This window comes from Phacochoerus africanus, chromosome X (genome assembly GCF_016906955.1).
Source record: "Phacochoerus africanus isolate WHEZ1 chromosome X, ROS_Pafr_v1, whole genome shotgun sequence".
In the NCBI taxonomy this organism is placed as follows: Eukaryota; Metazoa; Chordata; class Mammalia; order Artiodactyla; family Suidae; genus Phacochoerus; species Phacochoerus africanus.
In genome coordinates this window covers 41,660,070-41,686,194 of record NC_062560.1, presented here as the reverse complement: position 1 = coordinate 41,686,194, position 26,125 = coordinate 41,660,070, and the positions used below count along the sequence as shown (strand labels likewise).

At 42.9% G+C, this 26,125-nt stretch overlaps 1 protein-coding gene across 1 annotated transcript in view; it reads left to right on the top strand.

The window, feature by feature from the left end:
- EFHC2 (EF-hand domain containing 2) overlaps positions 1 to 26,125 on the top strand; it is a 189,125-nt gene that overhangs the window by 148,660 nt on the left and 14,340 nt on the right. The window contains exons 12-14 of the mRNA XM_047765634.1: positions 9,342 to 9,539; positions 11,229 to 11,321; positions 23,776 to 23,881. Of these exons, the coding sequence (XP_047621590.1) occupies positions 9,342 to 9,539; positions 11,229 to 11,321; positions 23,776 to 23,881 (397 nt within the window). The remainder of the gene's footprint in view (positions 1 to 9,341; positions 9,540 to 11,228; positions 11,322 to 23,775; positions 23,882 to 26,125) is intronic.

Below are 26,125 nucleotides of genomic sequence, written 5' to 3'. Positions count from 1 at the left end.
TGGCCAGTTGATGGATCAGTGGGCAGTTAAGGATGAAGAAGCAGTTAAGGATGGGTTAAGGCCTAGTTATGCCTTTTCCCATGCCCCACAATGGATGTTTCAAACTTTCTCACTCTTAAGTTCGTACCTTCACCATTTTCCTCCCAGTCACCACAGAACACCTCATCTCCAGGTTAACAGAGAATATAGGGGTGCTGAAATACAAAGCTCCCCCACACCCTTGCATCCTCAACTTTGCGTCCCTTCTTTCTCACCTCAGTAGAAAAGGCACCCCGTCTGCTAGCTCCCACGATGGCCCTGTCTCCCAGACACTGAACTCCCATCCAACCTAGTTGATGCCTCTCAGCTCATCCTCTTGCCCTGTTTCCTCTGCCCCCGCAGCCCTCGCTGGCATCCCTACACTCACATTGCTTCCTGAGTGCTCTCACGTCCAACTCTTTGTTCTTGGTGCTCTCTTGTTTGACCCTCTTAGAGAGAGTCCCTTCACTTGGAAGGAAACCTAGGTGGCCCCACCTGCCAGCTCTCTGACTTAGCTCTTGCTTCATTTCCTTATGTTCTAGTCATCCTAAGAGTCCTGACTGTCTAGGTTCACATCTTGGCTCCGGTACTTACTGGAGCTCTTGGGCAATTGACTGGAGCTCTCTGGGCCTTAGTTCCTCATCTGTAAAATGGGGATAATCAGAGTTCTTACTTAAAGGGTTGTTGTGAGATTGCATGAGTTCATGCATGTGAAGCGGTTACATCAGCGTGTGGCATACACTAAGCACCTGGTAAATGGTAGCTCCTATCACCAGTACTTTGTACAACTCCTAAGATGGACTGTCTTCTTTCTCTCCTTGTATCTCGAGGGATATGATTCTTTCTCCCATTTCCCCCAACTTCCCTCCCCTCCCCACCCTACTTTTCTGACCCACAAATTGTCTTTCATCTTCAAGGTCAGTTCCATTGCCACCTCTGCTGTGGAGCCTTCCTCTATTTCCTCCTTCACACGTATACATGCCAGACATGAGGGGTACTTTTCCTCAGCTGGACATATATTTATTACAGCCCTTTTTCTACCTTGTCGACTTAGCTTTCCTCTTGGCCCATGATTAACTCTAGGGCTGGGGGTCAAATCTGGTTCATTCTTCTTTTATTCTCCATCAGTTAATGTGGCCAGATATGGAGTAAGTACTCATTTAGAGTTTGTTGAATGAACGAATGAATGAATGGATACATAGGTAAGGGACATGTGCAGACAGAAGACTCCAGAAGACATGTAATTTCCAAGCAAATAAGAGATGTTCAATAATCAAATCACTGTTGATTAAAATGAGACATTATTTTTACCTGATGAATTAGGAAACACTTTTCAAAATGATAATATCTGTTGATGTTGCCTCTTGCTTGTTGCCAGTGGGAAGGTAAAAGCAATTTGACACCATGTATCAAAATTTTTTTAAAATATCCTTTTGTCCACCGAATTGTACTTCTGAGACACTATCTTTAAATACAGACAAATGTTTATGCATAAATATGTTCATGATGACATTATTTATATAAAACTTTGAGAAAAGCCCATGAAATATCCATTAAGAGAAGGATTCATTAGCATTTTGGTTTCAGAAAATATGTGTTACCAAGAAATGTATTAGTTAAATGAAAAAAGCAGACAGAAAATATGTTCACAACTATTAAGAAAAAAAAAAAAGACAATTAGATACCCATGCATAGATTTGAGACTGTGAGGAAGCATATCAGAATGATTACTTGGTTATATTTGGATGGTGGGAGTGGTAAGGGTTTTTTCCTGGCTTTTTTTTTTCTTTTTTTGTCTTTTTGTCTTTTAGGGCCACACTGGCGTCACATGGAGGTTCCCAGGCTAGGTGTCCATTTGGAGCTGTAGCCCCTGGCCTACACCACAGCCACAGCAACACGGGATCTGAGCCACATTTGTGACCTACACCACAGCTCATGCCATCACTAGATCCTTAACCTACTAAGCGAGGCCAGGGATCGAACCTGTGTCCTCATGGATGCTAGTCGGGTTCATTAACTGCTGAGCCACTACAGGAACTCCTCCTTTTTTATATATTGTCCAAATTCTCTATATTTAGAAATATGTACCTTTTATGATGGAATAAAGCCAATAAACTTTATATTTTAAAGTGCGTGCTCAGAAAGAATTAAGAATCTGATTATATTTTGTTTGATATGTTTTGATATGAGTAAGTCTTGAATTACAGAGTTGATTTTAAGTCCTGAAAGGCACAGATTCTGTCTTGTGTTCAGCCAGTCATGTGATCTGTAAATATCCATGGGCTTAAATGAGGTCACCGTCCATGTAAGGTCCCTCCAGTTGTCACAGGGCTTAGCGTGGCCTGAAACATCTGACGGCCAGTGAGAAAGAGTTAAAAACAAAAAGCCAAACAAGTGAGGTTTGCTTGGAGTCAGATAATCCCGGAACACGGGATGAATGTTAATGAAAAGGAAGGTGGTAGAAATGAATCACTTTGGAGAGTTCTCGTCATGGCTCAGTGGTTAACAAATCTGACAAGCATCCATGAGGATGCAAGTTCGATCCCTGGCCTTATTCAGTGGGTTAAGCATTGCCATGAGCTGTGGTATAGGTGGTTCGGTTCTGGCATTGCTGTGGCTGTGGTGTAGGCTGGCAGCTACAGCTCTGATTCCACCCCTAGCCTGGGAACCTCCATATGCTACGGGTGTGGCCCTAAAAAGAAAAGAAAAGAAAAAAAAAGAAATGAATCACTTTGCCTGTAAATGAAATGCATATTCATTCTTTTTCGCCCACATCGCAAGTTAAGCACCATCATCCGGACTTCCATTTGCTGCTACCAAAAAAATCTTGACATGATTTAAAAAACAAAAAATGAAAAAAAAAAAAAAAACCCAAACCCACTCTTGTCTTAGCTTGTTTAAATGCATATTGTGTCAAATTGTAGAAGAATTGTAGATGAGCATTTTAAAGCATTTCTAAAATTGTACTCTATGAAGAATATTGTTAATAATATACAGCAATTACTGTTAACTGCATGAGAATATCTCATTTTATTTGGCTATATTTAAACAGCCCCAAAGTTGAGTGCACCAAGACATACTGGATTTCAAACTGAATAAATCAAAATTACCACGTACATTCCACCACATGTCAAAACAGGAAAAGCCATAGTATTTGATGTGCAGTGAAATTTGGAGCAGTAATAGCAAACTAGAAGCTGCTTACATTTATTTGTAATAAGAAAACAAGGTCAGTGATTTTCAATGCAGATGAACGTCTCTTTGAGAAAATATATCCCCAAAGCAATTTACAAGGCAGGCAAATTTGGCAGTAATTATTATACTGTTGAAAGATGCTTTAGCTTCCAAAGGACTTATTTCAGAGTTCAGCGTGCTTGCTTGTCATTAACAACTTGACAGAAATTAGAGGAATTTAAAGCTAAGGTGCCATCGCCAATTAAAATGACCAAAATGAAGATGAGAGTACCTTTATATCTAATAGAGAGTGAAAGGGGCATCTAATTTGAATTCTGAGAATTAAGCATTTGTGTAGCTTCTCAAATATATCTTTCTTATAAAGGAAGGCACACCTGGAGCTTATTACTTTATCGCTTCAGACTTAATCCTGAATTTGACTATTTAAAACAAGTGTATCATTTTCCTTTTACACTCTGCAATAAATTCTCTGGTTTTAGTCATCAGAGATATTTCACATTTTTCCAAGATAAACTTGCTTAAAGGAAATAACTCTTCCAGTTTAATACAACATGAAACTCTCTTCACTGTGGAATGGTGACGATAGTAAAAATTGCTATCGTTTATTGAACATTCATAGTTCCAGGCACTCTGCTAAATGCTTTTCATACCTTGCTAACTTAACCTTCATTTTCCATTTATTCAGAAAACGATCTATTATAGGGTGCTTACTGTGTGCCAGGAGCTATTTAAGGTGCTGGCGATTCAGGAATGAACAGAATAGACAAATAGCTTTGCCCTTTGTGAACTTAGGTTCTTGTAGGAGGAAAAAAGCCAATATACAGAATAAGAAAATAAATCATACCCTAGGTTGGCATGTGATGAATGCCACTGAGGAAAAGAAAGCAGAGAAGGAGTTAGGGAATGCCGGGCTTATGGAGGGGGGGAAGTCACATTTTTAAAAAGCTGGTCAGAGAAGGCCTCATGGAAAAGATGACATCCAAGCAAATGAGAAGATGCCCTGCAGGTGGTGAAAGACCAAACTGTGTAACCGTCTTGGAGGAAGAACAGTCCCAGTAGAGGGACGATCAAGTGCAAGGGCACTGAAGTTGGAACTGCCTTGTTTGAGGAAGAGGAAGGAGCCTGGTGTGGTGGGTGCAGAGAGAAAGAGAGGGGTTGAGGTCCCAGAGAGAGCAGAAGAGGGGCCATATCATTTCGGCCTGGTAGGCCACCTGAGGCTTTTGGATTCAATGTCAGCAAGTTTTTTTGGTTTGTTTTTTGTTTTTGTTTTTTGGGTTTTTTTTTTTTTTTTTTGCTTTTTAGGGCCACACCCAGGGCATATGGATTTGTTCTGTTTTGTTTTTTGCTTATTAGGGCCACACCCATGGCGTATGGAAGTTCCCAGGCTAAGGGTCGAGTTAGAGCTACAGCTGCCGGCCTACACCACAGCCACAGTAACACAAGATCTGAGCCATATCTGTGACCTACACCACAGCTCATGGCAACGCCGAATCCTTAACCCACTGAGAGAGGCCAGGGATCGAACCCATATTCTCATGGATACTAGTCGGATTTGTTTCCCCTGTGCCACAATGGGAACTCCCAGTGTCAGCAAGTTTTAAACAGAGGCATGGTATATGCTTTGACTTACATTTTAATAGGATCATCCTATGAAATAAAATGCTATGAAGCAGGTGGTCTTGTCCAATTTCACAGATAAGGAACAGAGCCTCAGAAAAGTTAAACATTTACCAAAGTTCGCATTTACTAGCAAATTAGTGGGGCTGGAATTTTAATCCAGGCCTGTATAATTTGAAAGCTCGCATTTTCCTCACTAAACCATGCCACCTCCCAATTGCAAACAGGTTGTGACCTAGGCTGGGGTAGATGATTTTCTTGTAGTCTGTGGTGACCTCTTTTTTTCCCCCTTGTCTCCAGAGTTCCTTGGCTTCTCTGGTGAGGCCACCATGTCACACAACTCTAGGGGACACCATTTATACCGTAGGTCTATAAATGTTCTCCCTGGAGGTGGGCAGTACCCAGCCAAAGTGGCTACATGTTCTCCAGTGAGACTGAAGAGCTCTGTAAATGGTTTTGAGCTCTGCTTCGGCCAGTAGCAATATCTGGTCCAGCATTTGCACTGGGTCCATTTTGATCTGTCTTTCCATTCCTCCTTCCTCTGAAACATATTCTGCCAGCTGTCTCTACCACTCTGCTGTCTGCTAACACATCAGTCCAACAGCATGTGCCAGGCCGGGATGTAAGGGATAGAAAGGCAGGGTTTTCTGCTCTGTATGGGCAGGTTAGGCCCACATGTGTAAGAGAAATCCTGAGAGAATGTGGGATGTGTGCAGGTGTGCCTGGCTTCTGGTTAGAGAAAGTGCAACACATTTTATTTGTTGAATACCCAGTTAAATAATAAAGGGCACTACCTATTGTCATTAAAATTGCTGCTTGGTTTAATTTAGGCACACCCGGATTTTCTTATAAGCCTTAGGGCCCAAGGCTTAGACTCTTGAGCCCTTGTCTCCATTGGAACTAATTTTTTAGTTTTTTTGAAAGACATTGCTTAGACTGTAACAATTCAATATGTAAGAAAATACCCTGCGATTCAGAGCTTTAAGATGAAGTTTTGATTCACCATTACTTGACTGGATGGCTTTAATGGAATTACGTCTTTAAAACTGTTTAGCATTTCATGTTTCAGAATTCTGCATAGTTACCTCAATACCCTAGAGGAGTTTGGCTTTTTTTTTTTTTTTTTTTTTGAGTCTTATGGCTTTAATTACAAAAACGGAGAGAAAATCATTACAGCATCCCTTGTAAGATTAACTAAATACTACTGTGATGATTTGTATAAAATATCAGCGCCAGGAGCATAGTGCAATGTTGAGGAAAGGCAAAGATGATTGCCACTTGAGTCTTTTAAGATTATTGCCAATCTATTACTCTTGCTAATAACCACAAAATACCAGATCGATATAATTACAGCTAATTTTTAAAGAGCATTTTTATTATTTTTATTAAACTATAATTGACTTACAGTGTTGTGCCAATTTCTGCTGCATAGCATAGTGCCCCAGACATACATAGATATGTATATATACACACATTCCTTTGCTCATACTATCTCCTTCATGTTCTGTGTTTTAATTTTAAGTCCCTAAATGAAGGAGCTGGAAGTGCCAAGATCAAACTTCGCTCTCAGATCATATTTGAGGTTCACTCTGAAGGTCGAAGTGAGGAAGGGCTCTGTTTGATGGAAGTTGGACCTTTGTTTTTGTGGCTGCTGCTCACAAAAATGGGGTATGCAGAAAACAGTTTGGTGGATCCTCAATAAGTTAAACATAAAATTACTGTATGACCTAGCTATTTTGCTGCTAGGTATATATACCCAAAGAATTAAAAACAGGTGTTCACACAAAATCTTGTACATGAATATTCATAGCAACACTATGAGTAGATAAGCAAAATGTGGTGCATTCATACAATGGACTATTCCTCAGCCATAAAAAGGAATGAAGTACTGATACCTGCAGCAATGTGGATGAACATGAAAACATCATGCTAAGCAAGAAAAGCCAGGTACCAAAAACCATGCTGTATGACTGCATTTATAGGAAATATCTAGACTTGGCGGTCTGGAGAGATAGAAAGCAGATGAGTGGTGACCAGATCAGGAGAGGGCTGGGGGAAAGGAGGAAACTGGAGTGCTTGCTTCTTTAGGGTGATGAAAATATTTTGGACCAGATAACGGTGATGGTTGCACACCATTATGAATGAATGCACTAAATGCCACTAATGGTAAAATTTGTGTTATATGTATTTCACCACAATAAAAAGAAACGGGAATTCCTGTCGTGGCGCAGTGGAAACGAATCCGACTAGGAACCACGAGGTTGCGGGTTTGACGCCTGGCCTCACTCAGTGGTTAAGGATCTGGCATTGCCATGAGCTGTGGTGTGGGTCCCAGACACGGCTCAGATCTGGCATTGCAATGGCTCTGGTGTAGGCCGGTAGCTGCAGCTCCAATTAAATCCCTAGCCTGGGAACCTCCATATGCTGCGGGTGTGGCCCTAAAAAACAAAACAAAAAACCAAAAAAGAAATGGAATGCACTACTTTTGAAAAGATTCCTTGTTCTTGGTGCTGCCCATTAAAGTCTGATGGGCGGGCAGATCCTAAAGAAGGGACACGTGGCAGACACAGGCAAAGGGGTAGCCGCCACTTGAGGTCTGCAGGACAAGGCTTTCACTGCTTTGTTGGGATCCCTGGTGCCAGGACCTGCCTCATGTGGGTGCAGTGGCCACCTTGGCAGCTGCTCAGGGGCCTCTGGTGTCCTGCATGACCTAGGGCAGTTTTCAGTCTGGGGCAGCTTGTTTGAAATTCTCACATAAAGACGGCAGTGGAGTACTGGGCTGTTTAAAACCCGAGAGTACAGAAACCCAGCAGATAGAAATTTTCCCTGCACTGAGGCCGGGATAGTTTCAGTTTATCCAATGAAAAGGAAAATAAATTTTTATGACCTGGTGGGGCTAAAGTAAGTTTAGTTAAAGGTGTGTGGAAAGTTTCTAGTTATTGCTGCTGCTTCTTCATGCTGTTTTCTACCCTCAAAAGGAAAAAGATTTCAAACGTTTTTTTCCCTGACAAGGAAAGTAAAATTTGATTATTAGCTGCTGGCCCATGTTACTGATTGATCATCTAACCCAGACTGAACTTGCTGCAATTGTAGGGTCCTCTTGGTTGAATTTGAACTCATTTCCTATGAAAAAACAAAAGCAAAACAAAAAACCCAGAGACCCTAATAAGTGGATGTAGGTGAAATGCAGTTCCTTCAGATAGGTCGACATCATAGCTGTGGGCTTTCCTACACTCTAAAGAAATTCTTGACCAGAAGAATCTAGATCTCTTAAATGACAGTGAAAATGACAAGAAACACATAAAACAACTAAAAGCCGTTATTCTAAAAGACCAGTCTATAGCAAAAAAAGAACTTTTTTAAATTTTAAGTGAGAATTGCAACGATTTTTAATATTTATTTATTTGTTTATTTATTTTGCTTTTTAGAGCCACACCCGCAGCATATGGAGGTTCCTAGGCTAGGGGTCAAATGGGAGCTACAGCTGCCGGCCTACACCACAGCAATGCAGGATCCGAGCCATGTCTGTGACCTACACCACAGCTCACGGCAATGCCAGATCCTTAACCCACTGAGCGAGGCCAGGAATTGAACCCGCAACCTCATGGTTCCTAGTTGGATTCGTTTCCCCTGTGCCACAACGGGAACTCTGGAACAAATAAAATCTTGAATACCCTCACTTATTTGGGGTTCTTGGGAATTGAATTATTTCCGGCAAATAGATTTTCTAGATGGTGGAAGCCTATTCATTTAATCACCGTAACAGTTTGTGTTTTAACCATTTTGATGTAATTCTTTGTAATGCGTGTTGCATGGTTTATAGCTTTCATATAGAGAATATATTGAAGACATGTCAGCCAATTTGTTAGGCTTTGAGGCCTCATCATTAATATGTTTTGTCATTTGTGGGTGTTTTTGTTTGTTTGCTCTGCCACATAATCTCAGTGCCATTTGCCTTCTAAAGACTGGGACAATTGTACCTTTACACGGCTCTTTTCACTTTTTTGCTTTCCCCGGTAGGGTGTGTCAGTGTTCACTTTTTACTACAGAAATGTGCATAATTGCTTTCCCCACCTCTGAAACACCTTTCTACCTCACTGATTTATAAGTTTTAGACGCTGGGAAACCAGAACCCCAAGTCTGTTCCTATTTTGTGTAAAGTAGGATTAATAGGCATCGAATGAAATCATGTATTTAGTCACAGGATTTTTGACTATTCAAGGACTTTAAGAAGTTACTTCCTGATTGTAGGCTGTTATTTGGTAGAAGCTTGTCACTGGGCGAAATGCCATTTTATTTATAAGCTGTAGTGCTTATGGCTTTCCGTTCTAGCATGAGTGCTTTCCGGTTGCCCCTAAGTAGAGAAATTAAAGAAAAATAACCTATCGTCTAGGCAGTTGATAAAGTTTTGTAAAATGGGATTTGGGCATGTTTTAATGGACAGGAAGGTGAAACAGTCTTAGATGTAATTCACGAGTGTTTTTCCTTTTTTTTTTTTTTTCTTTTTTCAGAGAGATAATGATGAATCTAACTGTCGGGAAACTCACAGACCAAGAGCTTATAACCATTGCACGTCACTACCGGGTGCCTGAGGAACCATGTCCAGATACATGTATCGTCATGGCACAGGCCCATGAACAGCTCAAGAAACATGCTTTTGAGAATTTTGAAAGACTCATTGCTGCCTGCGTATACCAAGATCGGGAGAAGTAAGCTTTTCTTTTATTGATTCTAATAATTCATGTACGTTTCTGTGAACCTGAGTAATGAAGGAATTTGTATTTTATCACAAAAGGCAAAAAGAAAAGTGACATATCTCCTCATACTTCACTATTGGGCAGAGCCACTTTAAATCATTTCTGGAGATTATGTAGGTACAAATATTTCATAGTGATGGATGGTGAACTTTGCTTGTTGGAATAGGGGAGGCCCTGTATCTTCAAAAGAATAGGATTGCCCCTTTGCATTTTCTTTTAATTGGTTTCTAGAAGCTTTCAGTTGAAACACAGTAAATCAATGTTAGAAATTTAATTCTGAGATGTCAGCTCCTTACATTATTTTAGTGGTAAGTGGGATTTATAAATGTGACTTTTATAATACACAGAAAGGGGATTTGCAAGTAAACTTTCTGTAGAATTTCTTTGAAATTATTTCTTCATGAAAATAATGAATCTCTGCATAATCTGTTTCTAATACTTTGACGTTTATCCTGAGCTTTATTAAGTCATTGTTACAAACAACTGGAGCCCCATCTTAATATATTTTGGTGTTCATCTTACCCACAGACCTGATATATGGGAGTGAGGGAGGAAATAGTTACCTGGAGTTAGAAAAATCTTAGCTCAAACTCTAGCCTCTGGTTTTGTTACTACACACAACTGCCATGTCTTTTCCCCATGACCATGTCCTTCGTCCCCAAACCTGAAATCTGCCCTCACGTGGCCACCTGCATACCCTAAGTATCTTTGAAGGTCCTATAGATTATCTTAATAGTGAATATGGTTTTTTCCCCTAGTCCTTAATACACCCTTGTTGAGTTTTTATAAAGAGGGTGTTTTCCCTTGCATCTTTAAGCTTCCCCGAGCCTCCCCGAGGATTGTGTGGCCTGAGCTTTGTGTGACTCTCTGGCCCTGCCTTCCACCCTGGTGGTACTCCTTCCCAGGCTGAGAAGTCTGGCCCTCCCTCACTCAAAGAACACCTCTTGGGAATAATGGGGTTAGTGGATCAGACAACCCTGAGGTTCTTCCCTCTGGTTCTAGACATAAACATTCTCTTAACATTTTATAACCTGTTGCAAAGAAAGCAGCCCACTCTCTTTCCTGTTGGTTCTCATTTTGCCTGATGCCTGGAAGAACATTGGACAAGCATTTCTGTGCCCCTGGGAGAAGTGATTGTTGAGCTGCTCTGGAGAAAAACTTGAGGTGAATGTTAAGGCCCCAGTTGGGACTTCTAGATGAAGGTTTGGGTCCAAAGAAAAGACCAGAAAAATACCCTCTAGTCATATAATACTTGTGTTGGAGGCTCTAGATGCCAGTCAAATTAAGAGATGTTTTCAAATATCAGAACCATTTTTGACTAGTGGTCAAGAATGCAGATCTATTACTTAGAGCAACACTCGTGGCCTGCAGCCTTAATAGGCTTCACTATCACCGACCAAGAATCTGAATCCTGACGGAAAAGGCCTTTGTAAGGACAGAATCTAGTGACTTCTGAAATGGAAAAAAGTTGAGGAAATGCAATATGCCTGTTTTTCCTTACTGTGATTCCAGTACCAGCTTTCATACTGATTTCCACGTGCACACTTTTAGGAGACATCTGTATTTCCTTTCCTATAGCGTGTAATTATTACTCAAGAGACACAAAGGAAATCAAAGCCCATTTACTTTGTTTTAATGCAGGAAAAAAGTCTTACCCAGCAAAGACATCAAAAGGCTGTGCAAGTCCTCCAGGTTACCCTTTAATGATGATCTTCTAGGAGCCTTACTATCCAAGTAAGTGAGAACTTCACCCTCACGGGCAATGTCCTGCATGTTTTTGTTTTGGAGACAATTTCTCATTTTACCTCCACCTTTGGTAGCCCTTGATTGACCCTTGACTGTTTCGATGGTGCTATTGATGACGCGTCTCCCTGTAAGTGTCACAAAAGGAAAAGTCAGTCGTGATTTGGAATGTTAGCGAGCCTGTTAGGAATTATCAGTTGCTCTTTTTAACATCCACATCCATGCATGCAGATTCTTGGGACACAATGAGAATAGACAACCGCATTGGTTATATGAGAGTATGAGAGTAAAATTTAAGACAGATTTTTTTCAAAGCAGCAGTTTCTAAAGGCTAAAGACGTGTAGCAAGAGGACCTCGTGTTATTAGCACAGAACTTTGTCCACCTACAGCACCAGATGTCACGTGCAGAGGTTGTGACATTGCAAAAGGAAAGCACAGTGAACTGCTTTCTAAAACACCTCACCTCTTGGGTTGAACCTGACCTTTGATGACCTGGCACCATCCTCCTAGCCACCCAGACTCTGGCAGTCTTTATGCTTCCCATGACATGACTCCACCGTCTCCTCCAACTTACTTATCTTGAGAAATCGGACATGAGAACATCGGCGCTATGTTCTAGGCAGTGTTGTCATTGCTTTGCACACATTACCGTGTTTACTTTGCAGGGACAGCTTGGTCAGGTCAGAACTGTTATCCTCCTATCTTGGATGAGATCGCGGGGGTTGAGAGAGAGAACATTTTGCCCAAAGTTGCCTAGTCTGGAAGAAGAGCTGTGACTTAACTCCTCAACCTTTAAAATATACATCTTCTGCTTCTAACCATTTCGAATTATTGTCTACAGACGGCCGGTAGATTTGAACATCTCGACATTTCTTACCCCCTTCCTATTGCTTGCATCCACTCTCTCCCCCTCTGTTTCCACTATCTTCGCTCTTATTTTGACCCACCTTTCTTCTTGACTCTTGCTGGGCCTCCACACTGGTCTTTCTTCCACCAGCCTCTAAATTTTTAAATCCATCGTTATATATATATATATAGCAGCTAATTACCTCCTAAGAGCAAACCTATCACAGTGTGACTCTTCAGTGCACAAGCCTTCTGTACCATTTCTTTGTTCTCTGAGGAATGACCAAGCTCTGTAGCTTTGAGCTCCTTTCCTCCCTTCTCCATTGGGGGGCTTAGAGTAATCATTGGAGCATTATTCTCAAAGAGGGGCTGGAGTGGAGAGTCCTCATCTGAGACAAAGAAACAAAAGGAACAGACAAAAACGAACTCCCATGTGGGAGAACTTGGGTCCAAGGTATCAGGAGAGGAATCAAGAAGAAGCCAATCCAGTTGGATGTGCGTCTGTGCACTGGATTGACCTGGGGTTATCTTCTAGACGATCAGCTCCTTTGCTTTTATTTTCTAGCCACAGTATGAGAGATAAACAGGCCATCCTGGTGTAAATAGGCACCTGAGATGAGATAGGCAGGTCTAGGAGTCAGATTTCTCCACAGTTATCACACTCCCAAAGCTCCCCTTCCCATTCCCAATAGTCCAGCCAATTGGCCATTTAGCATTTCACATGGATACCTCCAGCCTTCCCACTTTTTTTGCCGTTTCTCTTGCTGTTTCTTCAGTGGGAAATAACTTCCAGTTTAATTCATCTGCTGAAAGTCTGCTGCGCTTTAAGACCCGTTTCAGGAGTTCCCGTCATGGTGCAGCAGAAAAGAATCCAACTAAGAACCATGAGGTTCTGGGTTCAATCCCTGGCCTCGCTCAGTGGGTTAAGGATCCGGCGTTGCCGTGAGCTGTGGTATAGGTCACAGACGTGGCTCGGATCTGATACTGCTGTGGCTGTGGCGTAGGCCAGCAGCTACAGCTCCAATTAGACCCCTAGCCTGGGAACCTCCATAAGCCACGGGTGCAGCCCTAAAAAGACAGAAGACAAAAAAATTTTAAAAAAAATAAATTCTCATTAAAAAAAAAAGACCCATTTCAAATAGCACCATATCCACGAAGCCCTCTTAGATTTGCTTGGCTGGCAGTGATTATCTCCTCTAAGGATTCTCATGACGCTATTTAGTTTCTCTTCTGTTTTTTTGTCTCTTACCTTATAATGAAGATTTGTGACTAGGCATTTGATCCTCTCAGATATAGAGAGACCTGCTTCCAACCTGTTTGATTTACTGCCTGAACGTAAGCCATGGGATATCACATCTTGATAGTTTTACCCCTGCCTTGGCTCCTATATTCTTTGAGTCTACTTGCTAGCCGGGTAATCTTGTGTGTGACTTTGACCTGCCTGAACCCCAAATTCCTCACCTCTAGAATGAGATAAGAATACCTCCTTCCTCATAGTTCTCAGAGTGAATTGAGAAAACAGACATAAATTCCCCAGCTCCGCAGCACCTGGTACTAAATACCGCCGGGGGACGAGGAGAGACGTTTCCGTCAGGGGCCACAGACCACACACTCCGACTCCGAAAAAAAACTGGAAGAAACCTGTATCTAAGCAGCTTGTTTTGAAACAGTTGGATCTGAATGCCTTTCACACATGAAACTGTCTTTTCGTCAGGAAGCTGTGGCTGTTTATTAGATTATCCCTCGATGGCCTCAAGGATGAGTTGTCCTGGGAAGTCCAGTGATGTGGGAGCCTGGCCTCTGGAGGACCTAGATGGTTCTTATCCAGCCCCGAGGCCACCAAGTCACCATCCTCTCACTCTCTCAGCAGACTGTTTTGTCTTTGCCTTTACGATTTGACATTAAAGGCAGAAAGCCGATTCCCCAACGCGTTTCGAAGCCGTCTCAGTCTCAGAACACATCCGCCTCCGAGCCCAGCTCAGCTCGGAGGAGGTCATCCCTCTGAGCCGCTGAGCAGACCATGTTCAGTCTAACTCTGCCTCGGATTGTGCAGTGACCCTTCTGCACACTCAGGGGAAACTTCAGACTAATCAGATTAGAAAATGTCTCATTCCCATTCCCCTCTCCCTCCAATGTGCCCTGCCACGATTTGGGTCACATGCTTGATGTTCTGCATCATCTCCGCAGACTCCTTTCAAAGACTGCCCTAATTCCTAATGGGCCCATCAGCCTGCAGCCTACATTTATATTCTGCATTCTTATTGTTCCCTACAGACTCCGCAGGGCTTTCCAGAGCCTTGACCAGACTCTCTTTCTGCACAGCCCTCCTGTGACACGCTAAGCCAGAGCCCCTCTGACGTCTGCGGTCTCCCGTGGGAGGCAGGCACGGAGTCTGTTGACTTGGTTCAACGCACGCTCTGCCGGGGTGGGGGGGCGGGGCGGGGCGGGAGGCAGTTTTACCTGCCTCGGGATGGAGCTGGGCCGCTGTCGAGCAGCCGCGTAGCCCCGCTGCTGCGGGAATTCTCATCAGGAGACGACATGGCTAAAGATTTGGATGATTCTTTCACCCAGTGATCGTTGCCCGTGCATTTCTCCCGCCCCTGGGCTTTGGTACTCAGATGTCTCCCCTCTTCACCATTTCCATCTTTCCCGTGCTTCAGTTAAGTCTTCTCCTCATGAGCAGAGCTCCTGCTGGGATCAGGACCTCAAACTCTTTTCACATCCAGTTACCCCAGCGCCCCCCACCCCCGTCAGTTTGCGCTGTGGTAGCTAGTGTGAGGTCACCTTACCTGCCAAACGAAGTCATTTCACTCATGCACAGAGCCTCAGACGTAAATGTTCTATGTAGAGGTAGCTGTTACCCTTCATAATAGGAGTGACACTCTGTTGACAGAGCGCCCAGGGCCCTAGAATATTTTGTAAATCCTTGGGCATATGCAGAGGTACACTTGAGTGGATGGTAGGCACGATGCCTCATTTCAGGAGCACAAACACTGAGGTACAGGCTCTCTCCCTGAAAGAGGAGGCCTCAGCCCAGATGAGACTCGAACGGAATTAGAAGGATGGTTCCCTAAACCTTTGCTTCTGCCTGAGCTCCTAGGGGTAGGGACGCGACCATTCATTCATCGTCTTTGCAGTCCCAGAGACTTGTCCTGTGCTAGAACGCTGGGCAGGGGGCTGGATTTCCCCCAGACCCGCTTCTGAAGTCCAGCTCCACTGCCTTCTGCCCATGTGATCCCTGTAAATGGACTCGACCCCTCAGTATGAATATTTCCTCTGTGCTAATAAACCAGAAATTGTGGTTCTCAAACCATAAGACGTAGAGAGTATTCTGAGGTCATTCCATTCTGTGCTCCTTGTGGGACCAGGGAGTAAAGAGGCAGCCTCCTCCCCTGATCGTGGCCTTCGGAACCGGGACTTGGAATAGCTGGAAATGCAAGTGCAACTCTTTCCCCAGCAGCTCTGCCCCGAACTAGTCTTTTACAGCTGGCTCTGGGCTCCATGGAATGCCTTAGAACTGGCTTCCCAAGAGAGCTGGTGCCTCGTCCAGAAATATCAGTTAAAATGGAAAAAGTTAACAGGGTTTTCAAATCATCTCATTATACTCTACCCAGCCTCACCCCCTGCCCCCCTCCCAGAGGCATGGTTTGGGCTCAAGTGATTTCACCCAAAAATACCTGGCAGCGAAGCTGAGGGGCAAGGGTTGAACTACGTGGTTGCTGTTGTGGCAGAGTGTGTGGTGTGCTGGGAAGTTTTCAGAGAGAAACCCCCTTCTCTCCCTCCCACCTTCTCTCCCCCCTCCCACACACACACATACACACACACAGAGATGCTTTCTCCCTTTTCAAATATGAGGTGATTTTTTAGTTTAAGAAATTTTTTACAAATTCTCAAACCATTCAGACCAACAGAGCATGGACTGTGTGTATGGTCCACATGTGGCAGCTGTGACCCGCCTCACTGAGGAGATCTGTGCTGGGACCACAGTCGCAATTAATTCACAGGTCTGGCGACGTGAGATCACAGGCGTGAACTCAGCGGCCACTTGGGCATTGCCATCTTGCCAGCTCCTAAGTTTTTGTGACCACGCGGCACAGTGGCCCTGAGCTGCACTGCCTTTCCTCAAGCGTCTGATCTTTAAGAACCTCACCAGGTGTTTCAGGGAGCACCCCTGGGTTTGTTGGGTGAGGAACTGAAACCAGACACAACCAGGCACGTTAAAAATGTGTCTTCCCTGCCCTCCCTCGCCTTCAGCCGTGCTCATGCCGTCAGGCTGTCCCGTATGTTCTGAGATGGCCTTTGCAGCGGAGGGGAACCCGTGTTTCTCTTTAGCAGAATTCAGCTGCTGCTGCGCCTCTTACCTCCACAGATGGTGGACATAAAGCAGATCAGCAGTATTCCCCGTGGCAAGGAGATGGATGGCTTCTGGGGTTTTCAAGCCATTCATCATTTTGGGGAGAGGGGGAGCAAGAGCCCCTGTCAAGTGACACATCAGACTCACTTCTAAGAACTCCCACCTAGTGGGGCATCGGGAAGCCTGCTTGGGGGTCATTATTATCTAGAGAAGAACCAGAGAAATCGCCTTCCCTCCCTCTTCTTCCACAAACGTGCCCTTTCGTTTGTGTAGGGAAGGAAATGGTAGAGAGTATCAAAGGGAAAGGAGAATTTATGGAGGTTTGAGGAAAACACTGGAGCACTGTGAGCTGGGACTTGAAAGTCGTGAGGCTGACTCTTTAACAAGCACAGAAGCCCTTAAAAGCCAGAATTAGCGTTGCCCTTTAGGGCAGTCACCCTGGAAAGCTGTGTGCCGATTCCAGCCATGTTGCCACAGGAAGCCCGTCTTTGGAATTGCCTTCACAGCCTTTTCGACAGCATTGCCTCCAGGTTGACAAACCTTCGTCCTCCGACCAGGAATCTGTCTTAGCAAGAGTCAGATGTCATTTGGTGGGGAATGAAGGAGGGGATTCGGATGGAGAACCAGGATGCTAACTTTTTTTTATCAGAAGCACATACAGCATGACCCCGAAGGAAGGAGATAGATTCCTATGCAATTCCTAGGCTTTTCCGAATTGTTTTGAAAGGATGGATAGGATTTGGTGAACGATGACCTGTAGTCAGGCGGCAGGGAGGACGACTGGGGAAGTGATATTTGGGGGGAAGTTGATCTACTTATCCTCACCCCCCCCCCATAGTCAAGCCTTTCTCCGTCTCTAAACTGCCCCCCGCTCCCGCCCCAGTTCCTTCTCCCCCGACCTGGACTATTTTTAGAAGTGGAGTCCCCCTTTGTACCCTAGTCTTCTCTTTCTCACAAGCTCACCTACCAACAGCGTATGGTTAGAGACCGTGCCTGACAGCGCATGAGGCCATGAGAAATCTCCGATATCAGTGGTCCAGAGGAGGAAGCCGTGTGCTGAATTTTGAAGCACGGAGTCCAAAATCAGGAGGAAAACCAGGGGATGATTTCCTCATCGACATGCTCTCAACTGCTGGTGCTGCTTCCTTTCCAAGTTGGACTTGTGTAAGTTTGTTGCCTTGGAAAGCACATTTGAAGGTCTCTCATCTGCTTTTTAAACATTTCTTCCATTTTTATTTTTATCAAACTGATAACATGCTTATAGGCAAAAAAAAAAAAAGTCATTCTAAAAAGCTATTCCAACAACAGCAGTTTGCAGCCATATCTCTCCCCACTGCCCAGACCCATTCTCAAGAAGCAGCCTTTCAGTCCTTCTGGCTATTTCTGCAGACCTTTAAATAGCATGTACATCCTGCTATTTCTGGATTTCTCATTTTTAGATACTACTACTAACTTCCTGTTGTGGTGCTTGAGAATTTAGCGTAATATTGATTCCCATTACTGGTGTTCTTTCTGGATGCTCTTAGGATCTTCTCTTTATTCCTGGTGTTCTGGACGTTCATGATGGGACCTTGTGGGGGTGTGTGTGTGCATGTGCGTGTGTGTGTGTGTGTGTGTATGTCTCTTTATAAATTCATTATAAAGTTTATGGGTCCTCTGGTCTGGAGTCGCTGTCCTTTGGCTCTGAGAAATTTTCCATTAATTTTTAGAGAATTTCTTCACCTCTGTTTTGATTTTTCTCTTATGAGAACCCCTGTCATCAAGGTTTTGGCTCTCTTGAATTTAGATCTTTTTTTTCTCCAATTTCTCTTTGTCATTATGAAGAACTTATAAAGTTGGGAAAACCCCTTAATATTCCACCCCTTGTACTGCATCTCTTTACCACTATCATATTTTTTATTCCAAGAGCAAACTTTTAGTTCCTTTTTTGTAATCTTCTGTTCTTTTTTCATGGGTGTGATATATTCTCTTATCTCACATCTTACCCTCTGCCACCCGAATTATCTTTGTTCCCAGGTACCTTTGTTTCTATTACTGTTTTGACTTCTGTCCTTAATGTTGGAAGCCCTGGGGGGTGCGTCTTGTTGATTAGTGGGTTTCACTGCATGAGTCCTCCATCTCCTAGCCCATATTTTCATTAGAGAATCTCCAGAAGGCACAATCTAGGGATCTCTCTGGGGTCATTGAGAGAAAAATATTTCCTTCTCCTGCCAGGGTAGAAGGGAGGGTGGGATGGAGTAAAAGAGGAGAATTTAAGCATGACGCCTGGTGTTCTGGAAACAGGAAAGGGGAAGGAAGGGGGCTGAGAGACCCAAGTTCAGGATGCACTGTTCTGTGCGCGCACCCCCCCCCCAATTATACTTCATCTTCCCAAGACTAGTGTTTCTTGACTTGAATTTCTCTGGAAAACAGGCCTCACTCCCCTACAGGGAAGAATACAGTGCACAAGGAGCTGCGTGGGGTCCAGCTGCTCTTGCTTTAGGAGTCCTTGTTTTCAGTCCCCCGCCTTATCCCTGTCTTTACGGGCACCCAGAGTCTGCCATCGCTGAGCCTCTCAAGAGTTTGTGGGCCGCAGAGACTAATCTCTAAGTGCCCCCTGCCTCTGCCATGGACACTGAGAGTTCAGCTTCCCATCCTCAGCTCTGCCAAGTCAGTTACCAGTCCTCAGACTGATTTCCATCTTGAGAGATTGTGAAATCTCTTGTCCACTGTAGCCCTTTGTCCCAGCTATCTTTGTCATTGAAGATTATCTCCTGTTTTTATTTCTTCTTTGTCATTTTGGTGAGATTTTGGTGGGAAAGGGAGATAAATATTTGCGAGTGACCCATCATGATGTACTGCAACTCTATCCCCCAAGAGCAAAGAATTCTTCCTCCAAGAAACATTGGCTAATTTTATCCCTTTTAATGGACAGATTCTTTGTTCTTTTATCCCCTGCTCCTCTTTTTTTTTGGGGGGGGGGGCAGTGGGAGGGGGGAGATTCGCATATCCGTTGAAACCCTCCAAGACAGAACTGAAAAGAACAACTTGGAGTATTTTGCCACATTACTCAACTCTTCCCTGAGGGCTGGCTGTGGGACTTTGGAAAGATGAACTCTTTCAAACATTTTTTCTTAAAAAAGATTTTAGACATCATTTCTAAGCTGTGTAGTCTTTCGCTTACAGCTTTTGCTCCTTCCTGAATATCATTTGATTTAAGAATATCCTTCCCAACTCTCTTTTGAAGTAGGTAAATGGTTAGATGTGTTGAGTCTGACATATCATGAGTTGGGCAGGGAAGAATGCTGGGGGCCCGGGGTTAACAGGTAAGCCCGAGTGAACATCAAACTGATTGGTAAGGAAGTGTGATAATAGGACTTCCAGTGCTGACTTCTAGAAATGTTCCCCTCCCATCCAGTGCCATCCTCATCCAGAGCAAATGCAAATTTAAACGTGGGGACTCAGATAAAAGGAACTTCAGGAAGGCCTTTCTGAGGAAGCAGCGTTTGAATTGAGACTTTCCAGTCAAAAGGATCAGAAGCCGCAAATGCCTCCCATTGCTGGGAGCAACCTTTGTATGCTCAGAGAACTAGAAGAAAGCTAGTGTACCTGGAACACAGTGAGCAGGAGTTTTCAGATGAGATTAGAGAAGTCAACAGGGACCAGATTATGGAGGGTTTGATAAACCCTGGTAAGAAGTTCAGTTTGTATTCTAAGTGGATTGGAAAGCCATTGGGGAGTTGCCAACAAGGAAGTCATTGAGCTGATATGTATGTTTTAGAAAGATCATTCTGGGGAAGGATGTTCTGCAGCAAGGTAGGAGAAGAAGCGGCAATAATCCAGGTGAGATCCAGGTGAGAGATGATGGTGGCTTGGAATCAGTGAATAATAGGAAAGGTGGAGAAGAAGGGACTTGTGATATGCTAGAGTGGTAGAACCTACAAGGACTGATCATCAGTGAGCTGTATATGGGGGTGAGGCCAGACGTAATTCTAAATCCCGTTGGATAGTCTTTTGACTGGTTCCCAAGTTACTGGGATATTATACTTCTGAAACCTCTAGGATTCAGTAAGGGCCTCTTGTCATTGATGTAATGGGAATTTATCGACAATTAAATTCTATGATGTATGAACAGATAGACTTCTTTCATTGGTGATCTCGTTCATTCTTTCCAGGCTGGTAGCTTTATTTGTTTTGTTTCGTTTTGTTTTGTTTTCGTCTTTTTGCTATTTCTTTGGGCCGCTCCCGCGACATATGGAGGTTCCCAGGCTAGGGGTCGAATCGGAGCTGTAGCCGCCAGCCTACGCCAGAGCCACAGCAACGCGGGATCCGAGCCGCGTCTGCAACCTACACCACAGCTCACGGCAACGCCGGATCGTTAACCCACTGAGCAAGGGCAGGGACCGAACCCGCAACCTCATGGTTCCTAGTCGGATTCGTTAACCACTGCGCCACGACGGCAACTCCAAGGCTGGTAGCTTTAAATATCATCTCTATGCTAATGACTCCCACATTTCTACCTCTATCTCAAACCTCTCCCTGAACTTCACATTCCTATACCCAGCTGCTCACATCCCATCGAAATGTAACATATCCAAAACCAAACTCCTGATATTTTCTGCCAACCTATAGTTCCTGCAGTCTTTGCTGTCTTGGTTAGGGGAGCTCTGTTTTCGCAATTGCTCAAGCAAAATCCTAGGAATTGTCCTGAATCCATTCCTGTTCATTCTCTCCCCTCCCCTTCACGTATATAGTATATACAGTCCTTCAGAAATTCTGTACTCCAAATATATTCAGACCTCACCACTCCTCGCTGCCCTCCACTGTCATCCAAGCTGCCATTACCTCTTGTCCAGATGACTGCAGAAAACTGCTAACTGCCCTTACCACTTTGGCCTTGGCCCTACATTGTACTTGCAATATATCTGCTAGAGTGACCTTCAGAAAATATAACTTAGATCTCATAACTGTTGTGTGCAGTATGCTCCTTGGTTCTTCATTGTCCTTAGTAGGGAAGGAAAAATTCCCTCCATGATCTCATTCTTTGACTTCAGCTTCTACCAGAGTATTGGCGAATACTTTTCTTGGAGGCACCGTGATAAAGTTTCTTACCAAACATCTTTAATTGATTTGAGTTTTAGTTCTTCTCCAAAAACACATACAAATAAAAGACATAATGGTCCTCCAGTTTGGCTACAAATATTTCCATAAACAGATCATGTCCTTTCAAGGAGTTCAAATGCCGAGTAAGCCACAATTCAAAGACTAAACAGGCCGGGGGCAGCATATTGGAGATGTATCCCAGAATCCTTGGCCAAAGAAACTGTACACAAAAGAATGACTGGATTCCCTTTCCCCTCTTCTGATCACTCTGTTTAGTCTACTTTGTTTAGGTTGATGAGTCTATGTAACTTCACCTTGTAACATTTAATTTATTGTTAATTTTTATTAGTTTATAATTTTTATTAGTTTATTAGTATTGATTGTAATATTAGCTTATAAATATAATAAATATTCTTGTCTTAATGCTTTGAGAAAAAGGGAAAAGCCTATTGACTGATTATGAATATGTTTTTTTTTCCCCTGCTTCTGTTTTCACTGAGTTTGCTTGTTATTAATTATCCTCTGTTCATTTTTGCAGTAGTAACTTGCACACCTCACTTGCTGGTTGGAGGGGTGTGTTGAGCTAGAGGTCCTAAGAGAAGGGCAGGAGCCTGGAGCCGGGTGCTTGGAACAATGCCTTAGGGACCACCTTTGTCTTTTTCTCCCCCAGATTGTGTTACACAGCCAGTATATATTTAGCCTTAGAAATTGGCAGAATGTTTGGTCGAATTCAGAATAGGTAGCACTGAGATATTACAATAAGAAGTATTTTGTTTGTGTTTAGGTCATTGTAGTAATTGTCTTGAAATTATTGGGTCTTAATGGCCAAAACTCTGTTATGGTTAAGGATAAATTTATGCCAGTGTCCATAATTAGGACGTAGTAGCCAAGTCGATTATTTTTGACATAGAGTTTTATGGTGCGAGATAATCTTTTTTTCAAAATGAAAATGGGCTTAATTTTTCTGATTATAAATTTAAAACAATTCTGATGATCTAGAAAAAGTCCAAAGAAAAAGCAAAAATTATAATCTCTCTTCCCAGAGCTAGCTGTTCTTAGTACTTCAGTGTATTACTACTAGACTTAAAATGCTGTTTTATACAAATATAAGCCTAAAGTGAGATCCTAACTCTACATACTATTTTATAACATCCTTTCCACGCAACAATATATTATGAACCTATTTCCCCCTTTAATGGCTACATGATAAATGCCTTTTTCCCTAAAACATATTAGTAGACAAAATGAATCTGGGCTTGCTTTAAAGGTTTAAAAGGCATACAATTTAAGAAAAAGAAGGACATTTTAAAAATTTTATTGATGTATAATAACCATATTAAACTGAGAAGAAGTTCAGTACTCTTAACAAATTATAGCAATAACCTTAACTACTGAATAAATTAACTTGTTTCCGTGTCAACTGCGACAAATATTTATTCAACACCTACTATGTGCCAACGTTGATCTAGGTGCTGGGGATACTTTGGTGAGTTAGATGTGTGAGGTTTCTGCTCTCAAAGAGTTTACATTCTGTGGATAAACAACATGGTCCTACTATATATCCAGTCTCCTGGGATAGACCATGGTGGAAAATAATATAGGAGTTCCCATCGTGGCGCATCGGAAACAAATCCGACTAGGAACCATTAGGTTGCAGGTTCGACCCATGGCCTCGCTCAGTGGGTTAAGGATCCGGTGTTGCTGTGAGTTGTGGTGTAGGTCTCAGACGGCGCTCGAATCTGGCATTGCTGTGGCTGTAGCATAGGCCAGTGACAACAGCTCTGATTCAACCCCTAGCCTGGGAACATCCTTATGCCGCGGGTGTGGCCCTAAAAAGACAAAAGAAAAAAAAAAAGAAAAAATAATATAAAAAAGAATGTACATATATACATGTACTGAGTCACTTTGTTGTGCAGCAGAAATTGGCACAACATTGTAAATCAATTGTGCTTTATTAACAGTTGAAATAAAATTTAAAAAAACAACCAAAAAAGAACTTATATTCTGGAGGGTTAAAAACAGATAATAAACTAATAAGAAATAAGAAAAATATTAGTATCGAAGCATACCTAATGTTGTGTTTTCATGGTAGATTTAAGCTGGCATTTTGGTCCTGAATTCTGTAGATTGAGTCAAATCATATCTTATAATTATATTTTTAGGTTTGAAGACAGTGAAAAGCAAATCAATTACGAGTCATTTTTCTGTGCCCTGAACTGGAGAGCGAATCCAATGCCTGAACTGGAAGCAGTATCATACCTTAAAGAGGTAAAATTAATGCCTGTTTTAAAAAACAGCCATGGCTACCTCCCTCGCATTTTTAATGTCCTTTATCTTGAAATTAGTTTTCAATATAAAATATTAACGTCGGTGCTTTTGGAAAGAGCACAATGTATTTCTGGGTATTTGTGTTAAAGGCTAATTCACTTTCCATGCTGAGCGAACATCTGCTGTATGAGAGCATGACTTTTCTTATGCAGCTGAATGTTTTTTAGCCTAAGTCGCATCCAATTATATGGAAAATAGGATAATAGGTTACAGTTATAAATAGATATAAACACTGTTATCAAGGGATTCTGGTAATGTCATCATGAGCCACAAGAGCAGTCTCAAATGGAGCAGATGTCAAAAATCCCCAGTGTATCTGTGGCTGCGCACACAGGTTTGCCTTGGGTGAAACAGTATAGAATGGGGGAGGGGTGCATATTTCACAGTGGAACCAAATTTCAAATAAAAATTCAGTAGAAAAATGCCTGGTTAGGGAAAACAAAGTTCATGTGATCAGATGATGCTCTCAACATTGTGGAATTGTCTGAATTCTCGAAGATCTCTTTGGACCAATTGTCTTTAAGGAGTGGATGGGTGGGTGGTGGTTTGTTTATGTTTTAACATGCTCCAGAAATTGATTTTCTTGGGAAAGTCCCTTGATAAAGCAAATGTCATGTGGTTGATACTCCCAGAAAGGAGGCATTTATTCCTCCTGGTCCCTGCTGTGACCAGCTCATTCTGGCCTGAACTGGTCTACTGTCCTTGGGGAGTTCCCTCAGGCATGCAGCTATTCTGGAGTGTCAGGCAGCCTTAGAACTTCCAGATGATTGGGAGACAGTGGTAGCCTTTGGAATCAAACAGAGCGGGGGTTGAAGTCTGACTCTGCCACTTACTTAGCTGAATGACTTTGGGGGCAGTTACTTAACTCATTCATTTATAAATTTAAGTCTCAGGCCAGTCATGTTGAAGTATCCGCTCAGCAGGTTCTGTGCTCTGCTCTGGGATCTACAGACAGTCATGATTGCTACCTTGAGGAGGGCTGGGGGAGGTGGGGGGACAGGAAGTCTTAGGGGAGGTGATGCTTGAAATTTCAATGAGGAATCATACGAGTTTTACCAAGTAGGAAAAGTGGCATGGTATGCCCAGAGGCGTTTCCAGCAGAGGCTCTGGGACATGGGACAGCATGACTCTTGTATAGATTCAGAAAGAATTGGTGTGGCTGGAACAGAGGCACAAAGGGAGTAGAGACAAATGAGGCTGGAGATAACCTGCCTGGGGGAGGTTTGGAATCATCATCCTGCAAAGTCTGGAGACCATGGACAAACTTCAAAGAAGAGAGTGACATGATCAGGTATGCTCTTTACAAGGAGCTTGCTCTGCCTGGGTGATGGGTAGATTGGAGAGAGGGCATGGACAAATAGGCCCCTTAGGGGGCTCTCAATGTCCCCTTGTCACCACAAAAACAGCAAACACTTGAAGCATTTACTAAGTGTCAAGCACTGCTCCAAGACCTCAAAATCAATTTCGTCTTTAATCCTCATCACAGCCTTCTGAGAGTAGATATTTTTATCGTTCCCATTTTAGAGATGAGGATGTTAAGAGGAACAGCCAGTGTATAGTAGAGTTAGAATCTGAACTTCGGTCTGTTTTACTGCCAAAAAAAAAAAAAAAAAGAAAGAAAAAAAATCTTTAAAATATAATTATTATTGATACTGGATTTAAGTCCACAAAACCAAATATTGTCATTTGGTAACCTTTTGAAATTTAATTTGGTATTTGAATGAAATTTATCATTTGGTAACCTTTTAATTTGTACCCATGCAAATATGTAATTTTTACATGTACAATGATACATGGTGATAGAACAATGATAGATGGTGTTTATGTTCTACCTTTTCATTTAAGGTCATAGTTTTCTGTGTTGGATATCATCCATTTGTCCCATTGGGACTTTTCTCCAGCCTATTGTGGTTTCTGCACATGGATAGAAAAAGAATTTTCTGGATTTAAAGCAAGGTGTAGAAAAGACAAGTTTATTGCGGCAAGAGGCACTGTTAACACAGTGGGCCAACTTCCTGACGATCAGGGAGAGCTGACTCTGGGTGCACCGAGGGCAAGACAAAGGAGGGCAAGGAGTGGTTTTGCCGTACACCTGTTGACCTGCTGATTGGTTGGGGAAGAATGGGGGTCTTCTGATACACTTGCTGGGTTGGTTGAGGGCATATGTTGCCCCCATAGGGGTGA